We start from the raw sequence: 17,925 nt of genomic DNA, 5'->3' as shown, positions 1-17,925 counted from the left end.
TTCTTGGTACATTAGGACCAGGGCATTATGCAATGCTCTGAGGCAGAGGAATAAACAAGGTCAGAAGGAGGCATTTATTCTGCAAGAAAAGAACTTACTGCTTAGATTCCTGAAAGATTGCTCGAAGGCTCTCATGGCTGAGAGTGCCCAGTAATGCACAGCATCTGTCTGCCCTGCGAGGGTGTAGGCAAGCATCTGGAGAATGACAAGTTGTCTCCGAGTGTGTTTTAATGGACAGTCCCTTTCTCATTCTGCTTCACTCCCCCCCTGGTTAGTTACATTCAGGAAGATAGTTACTGGAATTGGTCCTATTTACAGGAGATAGCTGTTTTTGTTGGGTTGGCAGGAAAAGTGAGGAATGTGCACTGCTGGGGGGTTTGCCCTGGGGAAAATTTGATATTTTTCCTCTCTCTCCTTTTTCCACACATTTTTCCTTGGGCTATGATCTTACTAGGTGGGGAAAAAAGACTGCCACTTTGGAATTAAGGATCCCACACTGTTTTCTCTAGAAAGCAATTCTTTTCCAAAAGAGAAAGGAATCTAAATCTACTGTGAAGCGCAGTGGTAGGCATTGCATTGTTAGGATTTGGGTTTTTATTTAGACCAGTCGTGCCCCAAAACTTGCTCTTAGAGACTGATTCTGCCGTGGTCCATTTCAGGCAGTTTCTCCAGGTAGAGCTCTGATTGTGGAATTATTCCTTTTCTTCACGTCCATTGGATCTTGGCATCATTTAACATAGTAACTCAAACTCTGGACTCCTAAAAGACACTGGGTTGGCTCTTAAGCCAATTGGGTCAAAGTGAGATTTCATTAGTGTGTATGAGAAATGGTGACCAGTGAACAAACATTTGGAACAATTCAGACACTCACTAAGCTGTGTGTTTGGGAAATGTTTTTTATTATGTGTGACTGGTAAAGCCTGAAGTCTTGATTTTATCACAGAAAGAAGCATCTTAACTCTCTGTTCTTCAAGTCACAGACTGTCTTGGCTTCTAGCTGGGAATTTTGGTCCTGATGAGCAATGGATGAGCGAGTCGGAAAGGCTTCTCACAGCATTCTCACTTTCAGAAGCATGTCCAAGTACCTTCCCTACTCTTGGTGGCTCAAGAGTGTCCATTAGCTTGGTTTTCAGAGGACTACTTTTTCTATTAACTCACTTTGTTCCCAATAGAAGGTAAAATCGGTTGTAAAGATGAGGCTATGATGAGGACCAACCGGGGAATATTTGTACTAGCCCCAAGCTGGGTTGGGGTAGAGCCCACAGTTGTTTGGGAAATTTGGCCCTATGGGAACTAGAGTACATTTGTTATGGGATTAGAAACTTCTGTGTCTCAAGTTTGACCGTTTTTATGCTTCTGGGTCTTATTGATAATGTGTGTATATAGTGTGTAAGACATAGTGACAGCTGTGAGGGATGCTGATATGCATCTGGAGACCCTAAACTGTCAGCTAGGATGGTGGAGGGAATCTGATTTTTCCTTTCACAAGAAAACCCATTTTCTCTTACCTCCTAGCAAGGCTGTCCAGGAGAGAGGCCAGTGAGAGAGCCTCAACTAGAATCCAGTTCCCTTCTTCTTCCTTCAGCAGCCTCCTGCCACCCAGGCCCTGGTCCTGTCCTGCCCATATGCCTTCAACAGTAAGGAAGAGAAGACACCACCCAAGACCAACCAGGGACGCACTGGCACATTCCACATCAGTTCAGGGTCTCCGGATACATACCAGCATCTCTCATAGCTGCCACTATGTCTTATACACTTGAATGGAATACTTGAGAAAATTTAAAGGCTGATTAGCATAAATGAGCAAAATAATTAATGACAGATGAGACCTAGAAGCATAAAAATGATCAATCTTGAGACACAGAAGTTTCTAGCTGAGAGAGCTCCAGAGGGAAGATCTTAGGAGCAGGGGAGGCATAGTACTGGGTTCACAGCTATCTCCTTGTGCCTCTGGGGTTCTTCTTTCTGCAGTTCCCATTAACTTACTTGCCACAGTCCAATTTTTTAAGGGGGAAAAATGATAAAACTTTCAATCACTAAAAGAAATCATAACAGGAAAAAGTCAAGTTTGAGAAGCAAGGTTTGTTGATCCTATAGCGTTTCTGTCATCACATGGTGTTCTCCTTCTGTGTGTGTCTCTGTGTCCAAATTTCCTTTTCCTTATAAGGACACCTGTCATTGAATTAGGGCTGACTCTAATACAGTGTGACTTTATCTTAGCTTGATTCCATCAGTGAAAACCGTATTTCCAAATAATGTCACATTCACAGGTACTTGGGGTTAGGACTTCAACATATCTTTTTAGAGGACACAGGTCAACCCACAACGCTCCCTTGCCCGACTCCCTCCTGGACTATCGTGCTAGCTTCTTACCACGGCTCCCTGTTTCCAGACTCTTCCCTCTGACCTATACACACTACCAATGGAATTACCTTTCTAAAATGTAGAAAAACATCTTATTATTCTATACTCCATGACTCCCAAAGGTTAAACTCTTGATTTGACAGACAAAGGCCTTCACAGACTGTTCTCATTTGAGAGTTGGACCTTTTGTCCTCAGGGCATAATATGGAACAGAGACCTGTCCCTCTCGCACAGGATCCTAATTGAAACTGGCCTTGCCGAATCGTATGCCTGCCAGGCACTGCTAATTAATCTCCTCTCCTACTGGGCTTCTCAATCACTCTCCCCTAAGAAGACTTTGGGAAGTGATTGGATTTCTTGCATCACTGTTCCTAAAAATACTGTACTTGCATATCTCCTCAGATAGTAGTTTATTGTACTTTCGCATATATTTCCTAAGCTTTCAATGGAAGAAGGCAAGATTGTCCGTCATAAAGGAGTTGGATTAAATTAATTTATGAAACTGATACTTACAAAACTGTCCTCTCTTTCGTTAACCTAGTCTGGCAAAATTACACATCTCTTATGAACTTATTTCCTGTGAAAGCATGTGGAGTGGGAGGGTGGGATGGGTTCACTGAGGACAAAGAAGGATTAATGAGAATAATATTCACATCGAGTTCAGTAGGGTTAAAACAACGTGAAGCATCTTCCTAGCCAGTTTGCCATTGCTGTACCTAGATTTTTCTCTGATAAAGTACAATAAAATCAATCAATTCCAAGATTTAAGTGGCTGAGTCCCTAAGAAGATCTTAAAGGAGCCAGACATTTGCCTAAGAAGTTAAATCTCAGTTAAATTTTAGTAGCTTGATCTATCTTTTTGCACAGGGGCAGAGAAAGAGCCATCTAAGGTCATTTGTAGCCAGAAAGTATCTTTCAGTATAAGTGCTGTACATGTAGCAAGTCTGAACCTGGCCTCGTGGGAAAGTGTGGAATCTGGTTAGACAAACTAGGTTGTAACCCTTTAATTTAAAGCTGTGTAGCCTTAGGCGAGTGATCCTCTTCAAGTTTCAGTTTCCTAACCTGCATGAAAAGCTTTTGGCACAATTCCTGGCAAAGACAACGTGCTCAAAATGGCACATGCTACTATTATTTTGTGGTTATTACATGAATGACCAAAATAGGGTCCTACCTGCATCCGAGAACTTTTATAATTCCTCCTTAATTACTTAAGTGCCCTAATGGGAATGCTGGTTAAAACTGCATGTGGGTCTTTTCTTAGAGATGATATTTTCCATTGTTGGGGGACGGGCTTTGTGTAAGTAGCCCTTTCAGTGACACAAAGGAAAAAGTGTCTGAGTTTGGAGAGCAGTTTTAGAGAAAAATGTAGGCCATGGATTATTTCAGACATATACCAACTGTTGATATTAGGCAGTTTAAGAGGGAAAACAATATTTTACTAAGTGAAAGCAGAATTTTTATTTGGTGTAAATACAACAGAAATGTAAAGGGAACAGAAGAAACCTGGAATGAGGCAAGCGTTAAAATTGGGCAATTCTTACAAAGCCAAAAAACGAAGAGCCAAAAAAAATTATGAGGAACCAACCTTGAGGAGTAATTGAGTGCTGTTTTGGGATTTTTCGTATTTCTGACTACAGTATGTAGTGTTGCTGGGAGATGATTCTTATATTTCCATATAGCTGTTCTCCTCATAAATATTCAAATTTTACATAGGTTTTAAATGAGGGTTTTAAACTATCACCAGATCTCTGTTTTGAGACATTTTCTCTCTGTAACATTTCTCTCTTTCCTACGATCAGGTGAAAATGAAATCCTTGCAACTCTGCGTGCCATTGCCAGCAAAAACCAGATCTGGAGATCGTATATTGGCATGGGCTATTATAACTGCTCTGTGCCACAGACAATCTTGCGGAACTTATTGGAGAACCCAGGATGGTAATGTATTACTTGATTAAAAACAGGAGGACTGTGACTTGATTTGCGTGATTCTCCTCATCTTCCCACGTCCCCTCCCCCTCGGAGCCTCAGAACTTATCCACTGACACCTACACTTTGATGCCGTCTCCAACCTCCAGGAAGCTACCTGGCTTTCTCTGGCTTGGGAAATTTCCTTACTCAAATGTAGAGGAAACAGAAGCTACGGCTCACTTTTAATCCCACATAATATTCTAGAGCTCTAAATTGTGGATGCTGGTAATCTCTTCCTCTCTCTGATGTAATGTTTATTCTCCTTATAAGTATATTTGAGCAAGACATCAAACTGCAGGTGAGCAGATTCCAGGCTCCATTCTTTGGAGACACTGGGATTTTAGGCTATGTCTGCACTTACCTAGTGAGTCAGAATCTTGGTCCATTGTCTTCTGTCAGGATTTGAGGAGTGCCCTTTGCCCCTCTGCCCCTAAAATTCTGGATTCACAACCAACTGAAAAAGACGACATTACTGTCAGGTGAATGAAGATCAAAATATCAGGTTTATTACTTTGCACTTTGTAGAGAAAGACATGTGTATTCTGTGAACAGGATCCTCTAGAAACTATAAAAGAAGGGGCTAAACTGTGCGTGCTCAGTTTCTTTCTCCCCTCTCACCTCACCTATCAGATAACTCATTCCTGGTCCTTTGGGGGTGTGTGTGTGTGTGCTTGTGTGCACCCCCTGCCCACTCTGGTTGCCACTGATTGCAAAAAACTGAAAGCGTTTCTCTTGCACTTGAGAAAAACTCCTTAAGTCCACTTCCATGCTATTTGGCTATTTTCCATTGCTGTTTGCTGTATGATAGAACGAATGACAGAGAGGTTCACATCCCAACACCTTGGATATTTCCTTTGTTTTTTTTCTTCTGAGGAAGATTGGCCATGTGCTAACACCTGTTGCCAATCTTCCTCTTTTTGCTTGAGGAATATTTGCCCTGAGCTAACATCTGTGCCACTCTTCCTCTATTTTGTATGTAGGTCACTGCCACAGCATGGCCACTGATGAGTGGTGTAGATCTGCACCTGGGAACTGAACCTGGGCTGCCAAAACAGAGAGCACCAAACTGAACCACTAGGCAATGGGGTCAGCTCCTCCCTTGGATATTTCTTGACAGGCAGAGCCCATGGCTCCAAAGGTGCCTGAGAGCAGATCAGGGCATCTGTCTCTTCTGCCTATTGGGAAATAATGTCCCAACTATGCAGGAGGAAAGGAGACCCCTGGTCCTTTTCCCCCTTGTTTTTGGGTTAGTGTCATTGTATACACCAGCATCTTTGAAGTGAAACTTTATTTCAAACTGATGCCTTAGTCTCCAAAGGAATGTGTGCGCTTATTTCTAGCATAGTAACAACCCAAGAGTGAGGAGGAGATGATAATTCCTAGGTGATATTTTTTAGTTAGTTGGTATACAAGGTAATTTTAATTTCTAGTAGGACCATTATTATGTGAGGACAGAGTAAATAATTGCCTCTGCAACTCACTGGTATTTATAACAAGATGTAAAGATTGTTTTAGGTTAACATATCTAACAGAATCAACTTTAGTAAAAGGAAGGTGGGTTTCCTATGGGAAATCACAGGATTGCGTCCACATGAGTTTTTGAAATACCCAAGTACATGCTCCACAGCAATAAATCTTAAAAATTTGTGAAACACTTTGCATTTTTTTGTGAAATAAGTTTTATTTAATAAAACTTTGTCAGATTTAATTTGAATTCTGAGTGACCAGAATTCTCATTTCTATATTATTGCCTCACATAAGAAGCTTCTCCACCCTCCATCCTAAAACAGATTATTGAGACACCCATTTGCTTTTCTTTTTAAATTTTATTGAGATCATAATACTTTATAACATTGTGAAATTTCAGTTGTACATTATTATTTGTCAGTCACCATATAAATGTGTCCCTTTACCCCTTATGCTCACCCTCCAACCCTCTTCCCCTCTGGTAACCACTAATCTGTTCTCTTTGTCCATGTGTTAGTTTATCTTCCACATATGCGTGAAATCATGTGGTGTTTGTCCTTCTGTCTGGCTTATTTCTCTTAACATAATACCATCAAGGTCCATCCAGGTTGATGTGAATGGGGTGGTTTTGTCTTTTTTACGGCCATGTAGTATTCCATTGCATATATTTATACCACATCTTCTTTATCAAATCATGAGTTGATGAGCACTTGTGTTGCTTCCACTTCTTGGCTATTGTGAATAATGCTGCAATGAACATAGAGATGCATAAGTCTCTTTGAATTGTTGATTTCAAGTTCTTTGGATAAGTATCCAGTAGTAGGGTAGCTGGGTCAAGATTGCTGTAGCTATTCGGGGTCTTTTGTTGCCCCATATGAATTCTAGGATTCTTTGTTCTATTTCCGTGAAGAACATCATTGGGATTCTGACTGGGATTGCGTTGAATCTGCAGATTGCTTTAGGCAGTATGGACATTTTAACTATCTTTATTCTTCCAGTCCATGTGCATGGAATATCTTTCCATTTCTTTATGTTATCATTGATTTCTTTCAATAGTGTCTTATAGTTTTCTTTGTATAGGTCTTTTACCTCCTTGGTTAAGTTTATTTCTAGATATTTTGTTCTTTTTGTTGTGATTGTAAATGGGATTGTATTCTTGAGTTCTCTTTCTGTTAGTTTGTTATTAAGGAAATGCAGCTGATTTTTTTTTTATTGAGTTTATGATAGTTTACAATTTTGTGAAATTTCAGTTGTACATTATTGTTTGCAGTTGTGTTGTAGGTATACCCCTTCACCCTTTGTGCCCACCCCCCATGCTCCCTTTCCCCTGGTAGCCACGAATCTGTTCTCTTTGTCCACATGTTTAAATTCCTCATATGAGTGGAATCATACAGAGATTGTCCTTCTCTATCTGGCTTATTTCATTTAACATAATTCCCTCAAGGTCCATCCATGTTGTTGTGAATGGGATGATTTTATTCTTTTTTTATGGCTGAGTAGTATTCCATTGTGTATATATACCATATCTTCTTTATCTAATCATCAGTTGATGGGCACTTAGGTTGCTTCCACGTCTTAGCTATTGTAAATAATGCTGCAATGAACATAGGGGTGCACGGGACTTTTGGAATTGCTGACTTCAAGTTCTTTGGATAGATACCCAGTAGTGGGATGGCTGGGTCATATGGTATTTCTATTTTTAATTTTTTGAGAAATCTCCATACTGTTTTCCATAGTGGCTACACCAGTTTGCACTCCCACCAGCAGTGCATGAGAATTCCTTTTTCTCCACAACCTCTCCAACACTTGTTACTTTTTGTTTTGGTTATTTTTGCCATTCTAATGGGTGAAAGGTGATATCTTAGTGTAGTTTTGATTTGCATTTCTCTGATGATCAGTGATGATGAACCTCTTTTCATGTGCCTATTGGCCATCTGTATGTCTTCTTTGGAGAAATATCTGTTCATCTCCTCTGCCCATTTTTTGATCGGGTTGTTTGAGTTTTTGTTGTTGAGTTGTGTGAGTTCTTTATATATTGTGGAGATTAACCCTTTGTCAGATATATTACTTGCAAATATTTTTTCCCAGTTAGTGGATTGTTTTTTGTTTCAATCCTGTTTCCCTTGCCTTGAAGAAGCTCTTTAGTGTGATGAGGTCCCATTTGTTTATTCTTTCTATTGTTTCCCTTGTCTGAGAAGACATGGTGTCTGAAAAGATCCTTTTAATACTGATGTCAAAGAGTGTGCTGCCTACTTTTTCCTCTAGAAGCTTTATGGTTTTAGGTCTTACCTTTAGGTCTTTGATCCATTGAGAGTTTATTTTTGTGAATGCTGAAAAAGAATGGTCAATTTTCATTATTTTACATGTGGCTTTCCAGTTTTCCCAGCACCGTTTGTTGAAAAGACTTTCTTTTCTCCATTGTATGTCCTCAGCTCCTTTGTTGAAGATTAGCTGTCCATAGATATGTGGTTTTATTTCCGGGCTTTCAATTCTGTTCCATTGATCTGTGCACCTGTTTTTGTACCAGTACCATGCTGTTTTGATTACTGTAGCTTTGTAGTATGTTTTGAAGTCAGGGATTGTGATGCCTCCAGCTTTGTTCTTTTTTCTCGGGATTGCTTTAGCAATTTGGGGTCTTTTGTTGCCCCATATGAATTTTAGGATTCTTTGTTCTAATTCTGTAAAGAATGTCATTGGGATTCTGATTGGGATTGCGTTGAATCTGTAGATTGCTTTAGATAGTATGGACATTTTAACTATGTGTATTCTTCCAATCCATGTACATGGAATGTCTTTCCATCTCTTTATGTCCTCATCCATTTCTTTCAGGAAAGCCTTGTAGTTTTGTTGTATAGCCCCTTCACTTTCTTAGTTAAATTCACCCCAAGGTATTTGATTCTTTTTGTTGCAATTGTGAATGGTATTGTGTTCTTGAGTTCTTTTTCTGTTAGTTCGTTATTAGAGTATAGAAATGGTACTGATTTATGTAAGTTGATTTTATATCTTGCAACTTTGCTGTAGTTGATTATTTCTAAAAGTTTTCCAATGGATTCTTTAGGGTTTTCTGTATATAAAATCATGTCATCTGCAAACAGCAAGAGTTTCACTTCTTCTTTGCCTATTTGGATTCCTTTTATTTCTTTTTCTTGCCTAATTACTCTGGCCAAAACCTCCAGTACTATATTCAGTAAGAGTGGTGATAGTGGGCATCCTTGTTTTGTTCCTGTTCTCAGAGGGATGGCGTTCAGGTTTTCCCTTTTGAGTATGATGTTGACTGTTGGTTTGTCATAATTGGCCTTTATTGTGTTGAGGTACTTTCCTTCTATACCCATTTTATTGAGAGTTTTTATCATAAATGGATTTTGGATCTTGTCAAATGTTTTCTCTGTGTCTATTGACATGATTATGTCATTTTTGTCCCTCATTTTGTTAATGCGGTGTATCACATTGGTTGATTTGGGGATGTTGAACTATCTCTGTGTCCCTGGTATAAATTCCACTTGATCATGATGAATGATCCTTTTAATGCAGTGTTGTATTCTGTTTGCCAGTATTTTGTTGAGGATTTTTGCATCTACATTCATCAGTGATATTGGCTCGTAATTTTCCTTCTTTGTGTTATCCTTATCTGGCTTTTCTTTGTCATTAACTTTTGCCAGTTTTACTCCTATATGCCTTGGAGAAGGTCTTTTTACACTGATGTAATTAGGAGTACTATTAGTTTCTTTTACTTGTATTTCCAGCTTCTCCCCCAGGTTTGGGAAGTTCTCAGCTATTATTTCTTTGAACAAGCTTTCTCTCCATTCTCTCTCCCCCTCTTCTCCCTCTGGAGTACCTACAATCCTTATGTTGCATTTCCTAATTGAGTTGGATGTTTCTAGGAGAATTTCTTCATTTCTTTTTAGTCTTAGTTCTCTCTCCTCCTTCTGAAGCATTTCTGTATTTCTGTCCTCCAGATTTCTAATTCTGTCCTCTATAATATCAGCTCTGTTATTCAAGGACTCCAGATTTTTCTTTAACTCATTCATTGTGTTTTTCATCTCCAACAGTTCTGATTGTTTTTTTTCTATAGTTTCAATCTCTTTTGTGAAGAAGTCCCTCTGTTCATTAATTTTGTTCCTGAGTTCATTGAACTGTCTATTTGAATTTTCTTGTAACTTGTTGAGTTTTTTTGTGATAGCTATTTTGAATTCTCTGTCATTTAGATTCTAAATTTCTGTGCCTTCAGGATTGATTTCTGGGGGCTTGTCCTTTTACTTCTGGTCTGGAGTATTACCATATTTCTTCATGCTGTTTGATGTTGTGGATTTGTGCCTTCGCATAGTGATAGTATCTGCTTGCTGATTCGACCTGCTAACACTGGGAGGGTGTCAGGAGCTGTGTATTCTGATCCTGCCGCAATCCCTGGCATGTGTGCCTGTCCTTTGGAATCTATGCTGATAGGGCCCGTCTGTGATTTTCGGCTCCCTTACTCACTCACATACGCTGCTTTTCTAATGTATGTGTTGGTGCTCTGGCTGAGTGACGGAGCTGGATCATCTGGTGGGGGGAGAGGCACTTTCTTTTGTGTGTGCAATCCTGGGTGCTTTATTGCTCTGTTCCTTGATATCTGCTTTCCTGGGGTGCTGCCTTCTTGAAGACACCCCTGCAACAGCTTAGCCTCCTCTGTGTGGAGCTCTCCTGCAGGCTGTGAGTGAACTTGGAGAGAGAAGGCATTCCTGTGGAAAGCCACCCCTTCCCCCCTCTTTTCTCAGAGCTACCCACAGTCCTGCTTCTGTTGCTGCGGGGAGGGAGAGGAGCTCCCCTAACCTCCTTCCACTTCCTCCTGGCATGTCTTTTGTGTTGATGAATGTTATCTGTTGGTTTATGTATGTCCTTTTCATTGTATGTTAGTGGGGAGGGTCTAAAGGCAGAGCTCACTCTGCTATAATGCTGACATCACTCCGTTTTGGTTTTTTTAACCTTAAATACAGAAATGTTCACAGTGCCTGTCTGAGAAAACTCTCAGGCAGCTATCAAAAAAACTGTCAAAAATATGTGCTGTTTTGTTCCAGACAACATTTGAAGATAGGGCCCCTGTCTCCCAGCCTCTGTTGGGCGGGCAGGGGCCTAATTTCTATGAGCACCAGTTAGTAAATCCAGATGGGTTTCATACTCTTTCCTGGTTTTTGTAGCTTTTCATTTCCATGACTCTACTGAGCCCCACATCCCCCACTCCGTGCTCCCTTATTCTACCTTTAAAACATCTGGTCACCTCTAAAACAAAGCCTGGTGGCATAATCACTCCTACCTTGCCATCCCTGTCCAGAGCTTTTAGTTTCAATATGCTCATTTCTTCATTAATATGAAAACAGGAAAGAATCATCCAAGAACTAGCTTTTCTGCGTTTGGTGTGTATGTGAACGTATTTACTTTGCTGAGGGCTTCTTTTCCACTATGGTCTTGGTAAGAGTTTGAATGATAAACCCCAAGTTTGATTTCAAAAGCAAATGCCTGTCTCTCTTACCCCTTACAAAATAAGCCTCAAAAGTACATGAATGGGTTGCAGCATTCCTTCTGTCTGAATGCTGGCCAGCAGCCTTCACTCTTGGTGTCCATACAGAATATTCACCATATTGCTTCCTGGCTGTGAGCAGATCTGCTAATTTACTTTAGGACCTGCAGCATTTTGAGAGGGAGACAATATTGTTTTTGCTTTTCACTCCCAGTTTTTGGGTGCATTTTACATATTGTTCCTTTCTGTTCTCCGAAAGCTGATCTGAACCAGAGGGTAATACTGTACCTCGCCAGTGCTGACAGGGAGGGCTGCGCGCCCGAGGGTGGGTAGACTTCACATCATCACCCTTCTGAATGGTTTCCATAGCAACAGAACCAACAAATTCCGGTGACGTGAGCTGAAAGTAAATGGGCAACATAGCCTCGAAAGAATACAAACATTTGGACTCTTACAAGAAAATTTACGTGACATCCAGAATTTATTTATGGTGGCTACTGTTCTAAATTTTTGACTGCTGATAACATCAGTAACTAATATAAAACATTTTACATTTTCTTTGTGGCAATTTCTGTTTTGTGTAACCTTGGCATTGGGATTAAAATGAGGGAATCTCATGAATGTTTGTCCTACTGCAAAAGCCCCTGCTGCCTCCCTCTTTCTCAATTCCAAAAGAGTCACAGCCAAAGTCATAGCAAATACTGGCTATTTTGGAATAAATGTTAATGCCATGTTGAATATATCAAGCATCCAATTTGAGCAAGACAAAATACTTTCTTGGATATGCAGACACTTTTTGCTTTTTAATATTAAAATACATCTAGAAACAGAAACCAATTGAGCTAAACAGTCAGTCGGAACATAGAAATTGTAGATCACAGGCATGTTTTCTTACTCACTATGTTTTGCCTAATTGAGGCAACTAAACCTTTGTATGCAGGATGTGGGCCCTGTGCTAACTTTTTCTCCTAAAATGAGGGTTTATTTAGTATCTTCAGGCTTGAGTCTCACCGATCTAAGATAGTCGTTCAATAGATGATTGTGAAGAGCATTAGTGCCTGTTTTATTTTAGCGGTGTAAACCTCTGTAGACTATAAAAGAAGTTTGCAATATAGAATAAGTGGGCTCATATCTTTTTCATCTTTGCCAGAAAACAATTTTAAAGCTTTCTACCTTAACAGTGCTAATTAGCATCAGCCTAAGCTTGGATTTAGAAAAGGGGTGAGCAAGGAGAGAAAGGCTACACAAAGGAGGGGGAATATTAAATCCCAAAGTCTGTGATTGAAGGAACAGCACCATCTCAGGTATGAAGGACTGTGCTTGGGAAGGTTGAGGCTTTTTCCTGAAGGTAGTGGGGAGTCCTCCCTGTTTCAGCAGGGAAGTCAAATACGTACATTTGCACCACAATGGATGTAATACATACCCATATAATATATAATAAATTATCCAATTTTCTATTATATATATAGCCTATGCTAGGCTAGTAAGGCAACAAAGAAGAAAAGGTGGAAATAAGACATCGGGAGGAAGATCAATGGGAATTGGTCATTATTTGGGGCTAAAAATAATTCTGAAGTTTCTACCTTAAGAATTGGCAGAATAGAGGTACCTTTGAAGGAATCAGAGTATTCAGGAAGAGAAACCAGTATGTCTTCCTTCCTAGTTGGAGGAAGAAGAGGGGATGTGACGCTGACATGGGACATGATAAATTTCCAGAAAAAAATAGTTTCCAAGTAGAAATATCTGATGATGTCTGAATAGAACTATGAGTAAATCCTTTGCAAGAAGTCTGTGAGTGTTTACTTTTAGAAACTTTTTAAAGACCAAAACAGAGGGAAAAAACAACTTTTCAAAACAGCTAATATTTGGGCAGGACATTACCATTTCCAAAATGCTTTGTGTATATTCATATGATTTTAGTGTTAAGGAAATATCTGATATAGATGATGTTATCTCCGTTGATCGCTAAGAGAAATTGGCAGAGAAAGGTTTACTTACTTGTCCGAGTTCACGGGTAGTTCAAGAATTAAAGTAGAAACCCAGGGCTTCTTAATATTTAGTATTGGTGAAGAAGCAGGGAACCTGTGAATCACTATATAGTTAAGGGAGCCTTAAAATTAATTATCATGTACCTTACCGTTTGAAATTCCGCCTCTAGAAATTTATCCTAAGGAAATAAGACAGAGACAAGTCTGTTCACAGTTATGCTATTTCTGATATTTAAAACCAAAAGTAATGTTCAACTTGAAGGGACTTATTAAATAAATTATGATAAATAAAATGATTTAATACCACACAACACTTAAAATATATTGTTGAATAATATTTAAAGTTAATGGAGAAAAATCGAGATACAAAATTTTACATAGAGTGTAATCTTATTTTAAATATTAAATATGATTATGATTTAGAAAACAGACTGAAATTAACTTGTGATAATCACTTCACAAAATATGTCTATTAAATCATCACATTGTACAACTTTAAATATATAAAATATTACTTGTCAATTATACCTTAATAAAACTGGAGGAAAAAAGAGACAAGAATGTGTAAAGAAAGTCACAAGTCAACAAGAAAAGAGGCAGACAACACAACAAAAAAATGGGCAGCACGCTTGAGTGTGCCCGTCACAAAAGAGAAAAAGGAAAAAGGCTGAAAAGAAATGCATGTAAATGTTAACTATTGTTTTCTTGGAGTTTTGGGGATTATGGCTGATTTTATTTTCTCAATAGTTGCCTGAGTTTTCTAGCTTTTTCCATGAACGTGTATAACATAATTAGAAAAAAGCTTGTAAATGTGTTCTTGACATGTAGAAGGTGGTTAATAAATGGTAGCTGATCTTTAACATTTAGAACATACAATAAAAAGAAAGCAACAATTACTGTTAATCTCACCACTTAGAGAAAAACCACTGTTTACATTTGGTTCATGTGTTTTTACAAATTTACAAAAATGAGATTTTACTTTTTAAATTAATATATTGTGAACATCTTCCATGTCAGGAAGTATTCTTTTACGCGTCATTTTCATAATGAATGCATAGTATTATATGCAGATTGTCTAATTTATTTAATCATTTTCCCTTTTTTTTTTTAAGGTTGACACCTCTGCTAAGATCTGTTGCCAATCTCCTCTCTTTTCTGTTTTTTATTTTTATTTTTATTTTATTTGTTTCTTCTTCTCCCCAAAGCTCCCTAGTACGTAGTTGTATATGCTAGTTGTAGGTTGTTCTGGCTCTGCTATGTGGGATGCCGCCTCAGCATGGCTTGATGAGTGGTGCCATGTCCGCGCCCAGGATCTGAACAGGTGAAACCCTGGCCCACCGAAGCGGAGCGAGTGAACTTAACCACTTGGCCACAGGGCAGGCCCCTAATCATTTTCCTTTTAGTGGACACTTAGTTTGTTGCCCATTTTTCAATATTATATTCGGTACTGTGATGAATTCCTTGGAGCATCGCTCTCTCTTCCCATTATATATTCTGTGTCTATCTTTATGGATATACTGAATCTTTCCCATTTATTAGATGGGTTAGCTGATATGTGCATGTGTTTGTGTGTGTGTGTATGTGTGCAAGTTTGTGGTCTGTCTATATGTCAAATAGTGATTCTGAGTAAAATGAAAATTTCATGTTAGCCAGGCAGTTGAAGCATATGTCTTCGTGGTGGCAGGCTATGTTGTGTGTGAAGGTCTTATCTGAGTTGAGATCACAATCACCCCTTGTCTCTGCCCTTTGTGTGACCCCATTTCTGCTCAGACTCCCTTCTATTTTATCTACATCATGTATTGTGTGCCTCATTCATTCCAGTTCACCACCCACTTAGAATTTGGCAAACTGATTTACAGTTGCTAAGCTAGGCTGTTCAAGGAGTTAATTGAAGCAAAAATTTACTCTGCTGTATACATACACACACACACATACACACTTATATACCAATAAAGTTTCAGGAGAATTATTTCAAAGCCTTGACATTGTACTGCTTCAAAAGTCAAGTTCCCCTACCCCACGCCGCCTCACAGGTAAGAAGACATTGGTTTCAAAGTCTTCAACAAACAAACAAACAAACAAACAAAAAGATAGATGGAAATATCCTGAACTTGATTACCAGAACAAGGAGAGAAAGGAAAGGGCTTGACAAAATGAAAACAAAACAAAACAAAAAACCTAAAATTTTTTCCTAATGCTCTTTTGGCTTGGAAGAATGAAAACAGTAGAGATACGAAACAATGTCAGTCACGTGGGGAGCATGGACCCCAATCTGACCCACTGTGGTGGTAGTCAGAGTGAACAGATTCTTGGGGAAAAGACAGCAGCTCTGTCACAAGTCCTCGGTCACCCTCTATCCTTTCACCTTGTTTTATTTTCTTTAAAATATTTATTCCTCTGGAGTGATTTCATTTATTTATTGTCTCTTGTTCCCAATTACAGTATATCCTCCTTGAGATCAGGAGTTATCAGTCTTGCTTATCATGTATCACCAGAACCTATCATAGTTCTTGGTACTTGGTAGGCATGCAGTAAATATTTGTAGAATGAGTGAATGAAGGAAGGGATAAAAAAAAAAGCATGAAGGCACTAAGTGGGTGAACTCACATACCTGACGATGCATTTTTGGCTGATAATTAGAGGACATGATATTAGAATTTATGTCCACACTGCCTTCCAACCATTTGTATCCTTGAGTTTTGAGAGCTATGGAGTTAACTTCCATACGCTCTTAATAATTGGATAGCTAGAATTCTTAAATAGACCTCTGTTAATTTCTTAGGAACACATGGAACGTCTCCTGGTTAGTCAAAAACAAAGGTCCTCCCCCCACAAACCAGAAGTTTTGAGTATTAGACATTAGTTTCTTGGATGCTTTCCTATTGTGAACCGTGATTGAGGTGAGCTTTTAGCTAGAAGAAAGATAACATGAAGTGAAATTTCTGTTTATAATGCCATAGGTAGGCTTGACTGGATTTCAAGAGCCAGCTTACAATAAAACACATACATACAATGAGATCATCAAAATAGAAATGTAAGGTTAAAAAATAACTAGAGGGATAGAAAATGAAGTACTGGGGCCAGCCCCATGGCCGAGTGGTTAAGTTTGAGTGATCAGCTTTGGTGGCCTGGGGTTTCGCCGGTTCGGATCCTGGGCGCAGACATGGCACCTCTCGTCAGGCCATGCTGAGGCGGCGTCCCACATGCCACAACTAGAGGCACCCACAACTAAAAATACACAACTATGTACCAGGAGGTTTTGGGGAGAAAAAGGAAAAATAAAATCTTTAAAAAAAAAAAGAAAGAAAACGAAGTATTGATTATCCCCAAATAAAGGATAATATTGTTGCTATGATTTAATTCTGAGCTTCCTTACAAAGGCCAAAAGGGATGCTTACTGATGTATTACATAATCCTTAAGAGAGGCAAACAATTTTCAGGTACTGAATTCTAAAATGAAGACATTTTGCGAACTTTTCTGAACAGTGGAGTCACAGTTTAGACACGGCCTTTTGTGTCCCTCACAGGATCACCCAGTATACTCCATACCAGCCAGAGGTGTCTCAGGGGAGACTGGAGAGTTTACTCAACTACCAGACTATGGTGTGTGACATCACAGGCCTGGACACGGCCAACGCATCCCTGCTGGATGAGGCGACCGCGGCTGCAGAGGCGATGCAGCTGTGCCACAGGTGAGAGGCCCAGCATGAGATTCCCTCAGGGTGAGGGACATTTTCCAGTCTCTCCTGCTGTGCAGGTCGGGCTCCACTGTTCTGGTCAGCGCCCAGTGACTTATCTCCCTCTTTCTCACACACACACACGCACAAGGACATCTGTATGTGTGAGATACCCTGTATCAGTATCATCATACCAGTTAGTCAAGAAAACAGAAAGATCTGTAATAGTGGCTTTTTAAAGCTCATAATGTTAAGTTCAGGGATGTTTCAGCAACTCTGGGAGGGTATCAAGGACTGATGCTCCTCTCTCTGCCATCTTTAGTGTGAGGCTTTCATCCTCACGGTCACAAGATGACTGCCGAAGGTCTTGCCATGAAATCTGCATTCAGGAGGAAGAAAAGGGGCAGGGTAAAGGGTACTTCTAGCTAAATAAGCCCTCTTTAAAGAGTTTTTTGGAGCCCCTACTCAACACTTTTCACTTATGCTTCATTGACCACCCCTTTCTACAAATGACCTGGGGAAATGTAACTTTTTTAGATGGGTGCATTGCTGCACCCTACATATTGGGGTCTGTCACTGTGGGTGAAGGGGGAATGGGTATTGGGTAGGAACTGACAATCTGTAATGTAATATGTAAATAAGTATTACCCTCTTTTATGAAGAATATTGTTAGGTTGTATTTACTATTTTAGAGCTTGTTTTCTTTTTCTATTTAACAATGTGTTGTGAACATTTCCCCATTTCTTTAGTCACCTTTCTAGAAGATGGCTTTGATTGGCTACATACTCAACTTACATGGAAGTACCATAATTTCTGTAACCTCTATTGTTACACATTCCATTTGTTCCCATCTTTTACTGTTATTAATGATATTTTTTATGCACCTTTAGAGTAAATCTTTGTCAAAAGTTCTGGTCATTTCCTGAGGATGCTTTTCTGGAAGTAGAATTGCTGGGTCCTGGTGTAT

At 39.4% G+C, this 17,925-nt stretch overlaps 1 protein-coding gene across 4 annotated transcripts in view; it reads left to right on the top strand.

Moving 5' to 3' along the window:
* GLDC (glycine decarboxylase) overlaps positions 1–17,925 on the top strand; it is a 90,508-nt gene that overhangs the window by 15,011 nt on the left and 57,572 nt on the right. For all 4 annotated transcript variants that reach the window (XM_023627336.2, XM_014735452.3, XM_070248469.1 and 1 more), the window contains 2 exons: positions 4,164–4,299; positions 16,809–16,973. In XM_023627336.2, the coding sequence (XP_023483104.1) occupies positions 4,164–4,299; positions 16,809–16,973 (301 nt within the window). The remainder of the gene's footprint in view (positions 1–4,163; positions 4,300–16,808; positions 16,974–17,925) is intronic.

Source organism: Equus caballus, chromosome 23 (genome assembly GCF_041296265.1).
Source record: "Equus caballus isolate H_3958 breed thoroughbred chromosome 23, TB-T2T, whole genome shotgun sequence".
Lineage (NCBI taxonomy): Eukaryota > Metazoa > Chordata > Mammalia > Perissodactyla > Equidae > Equus > Equus caballus.
Note: the sequence above shows the minus strand (reverse complement) of the source record. Positions and strands in the feature narration are given on the sequence as shown.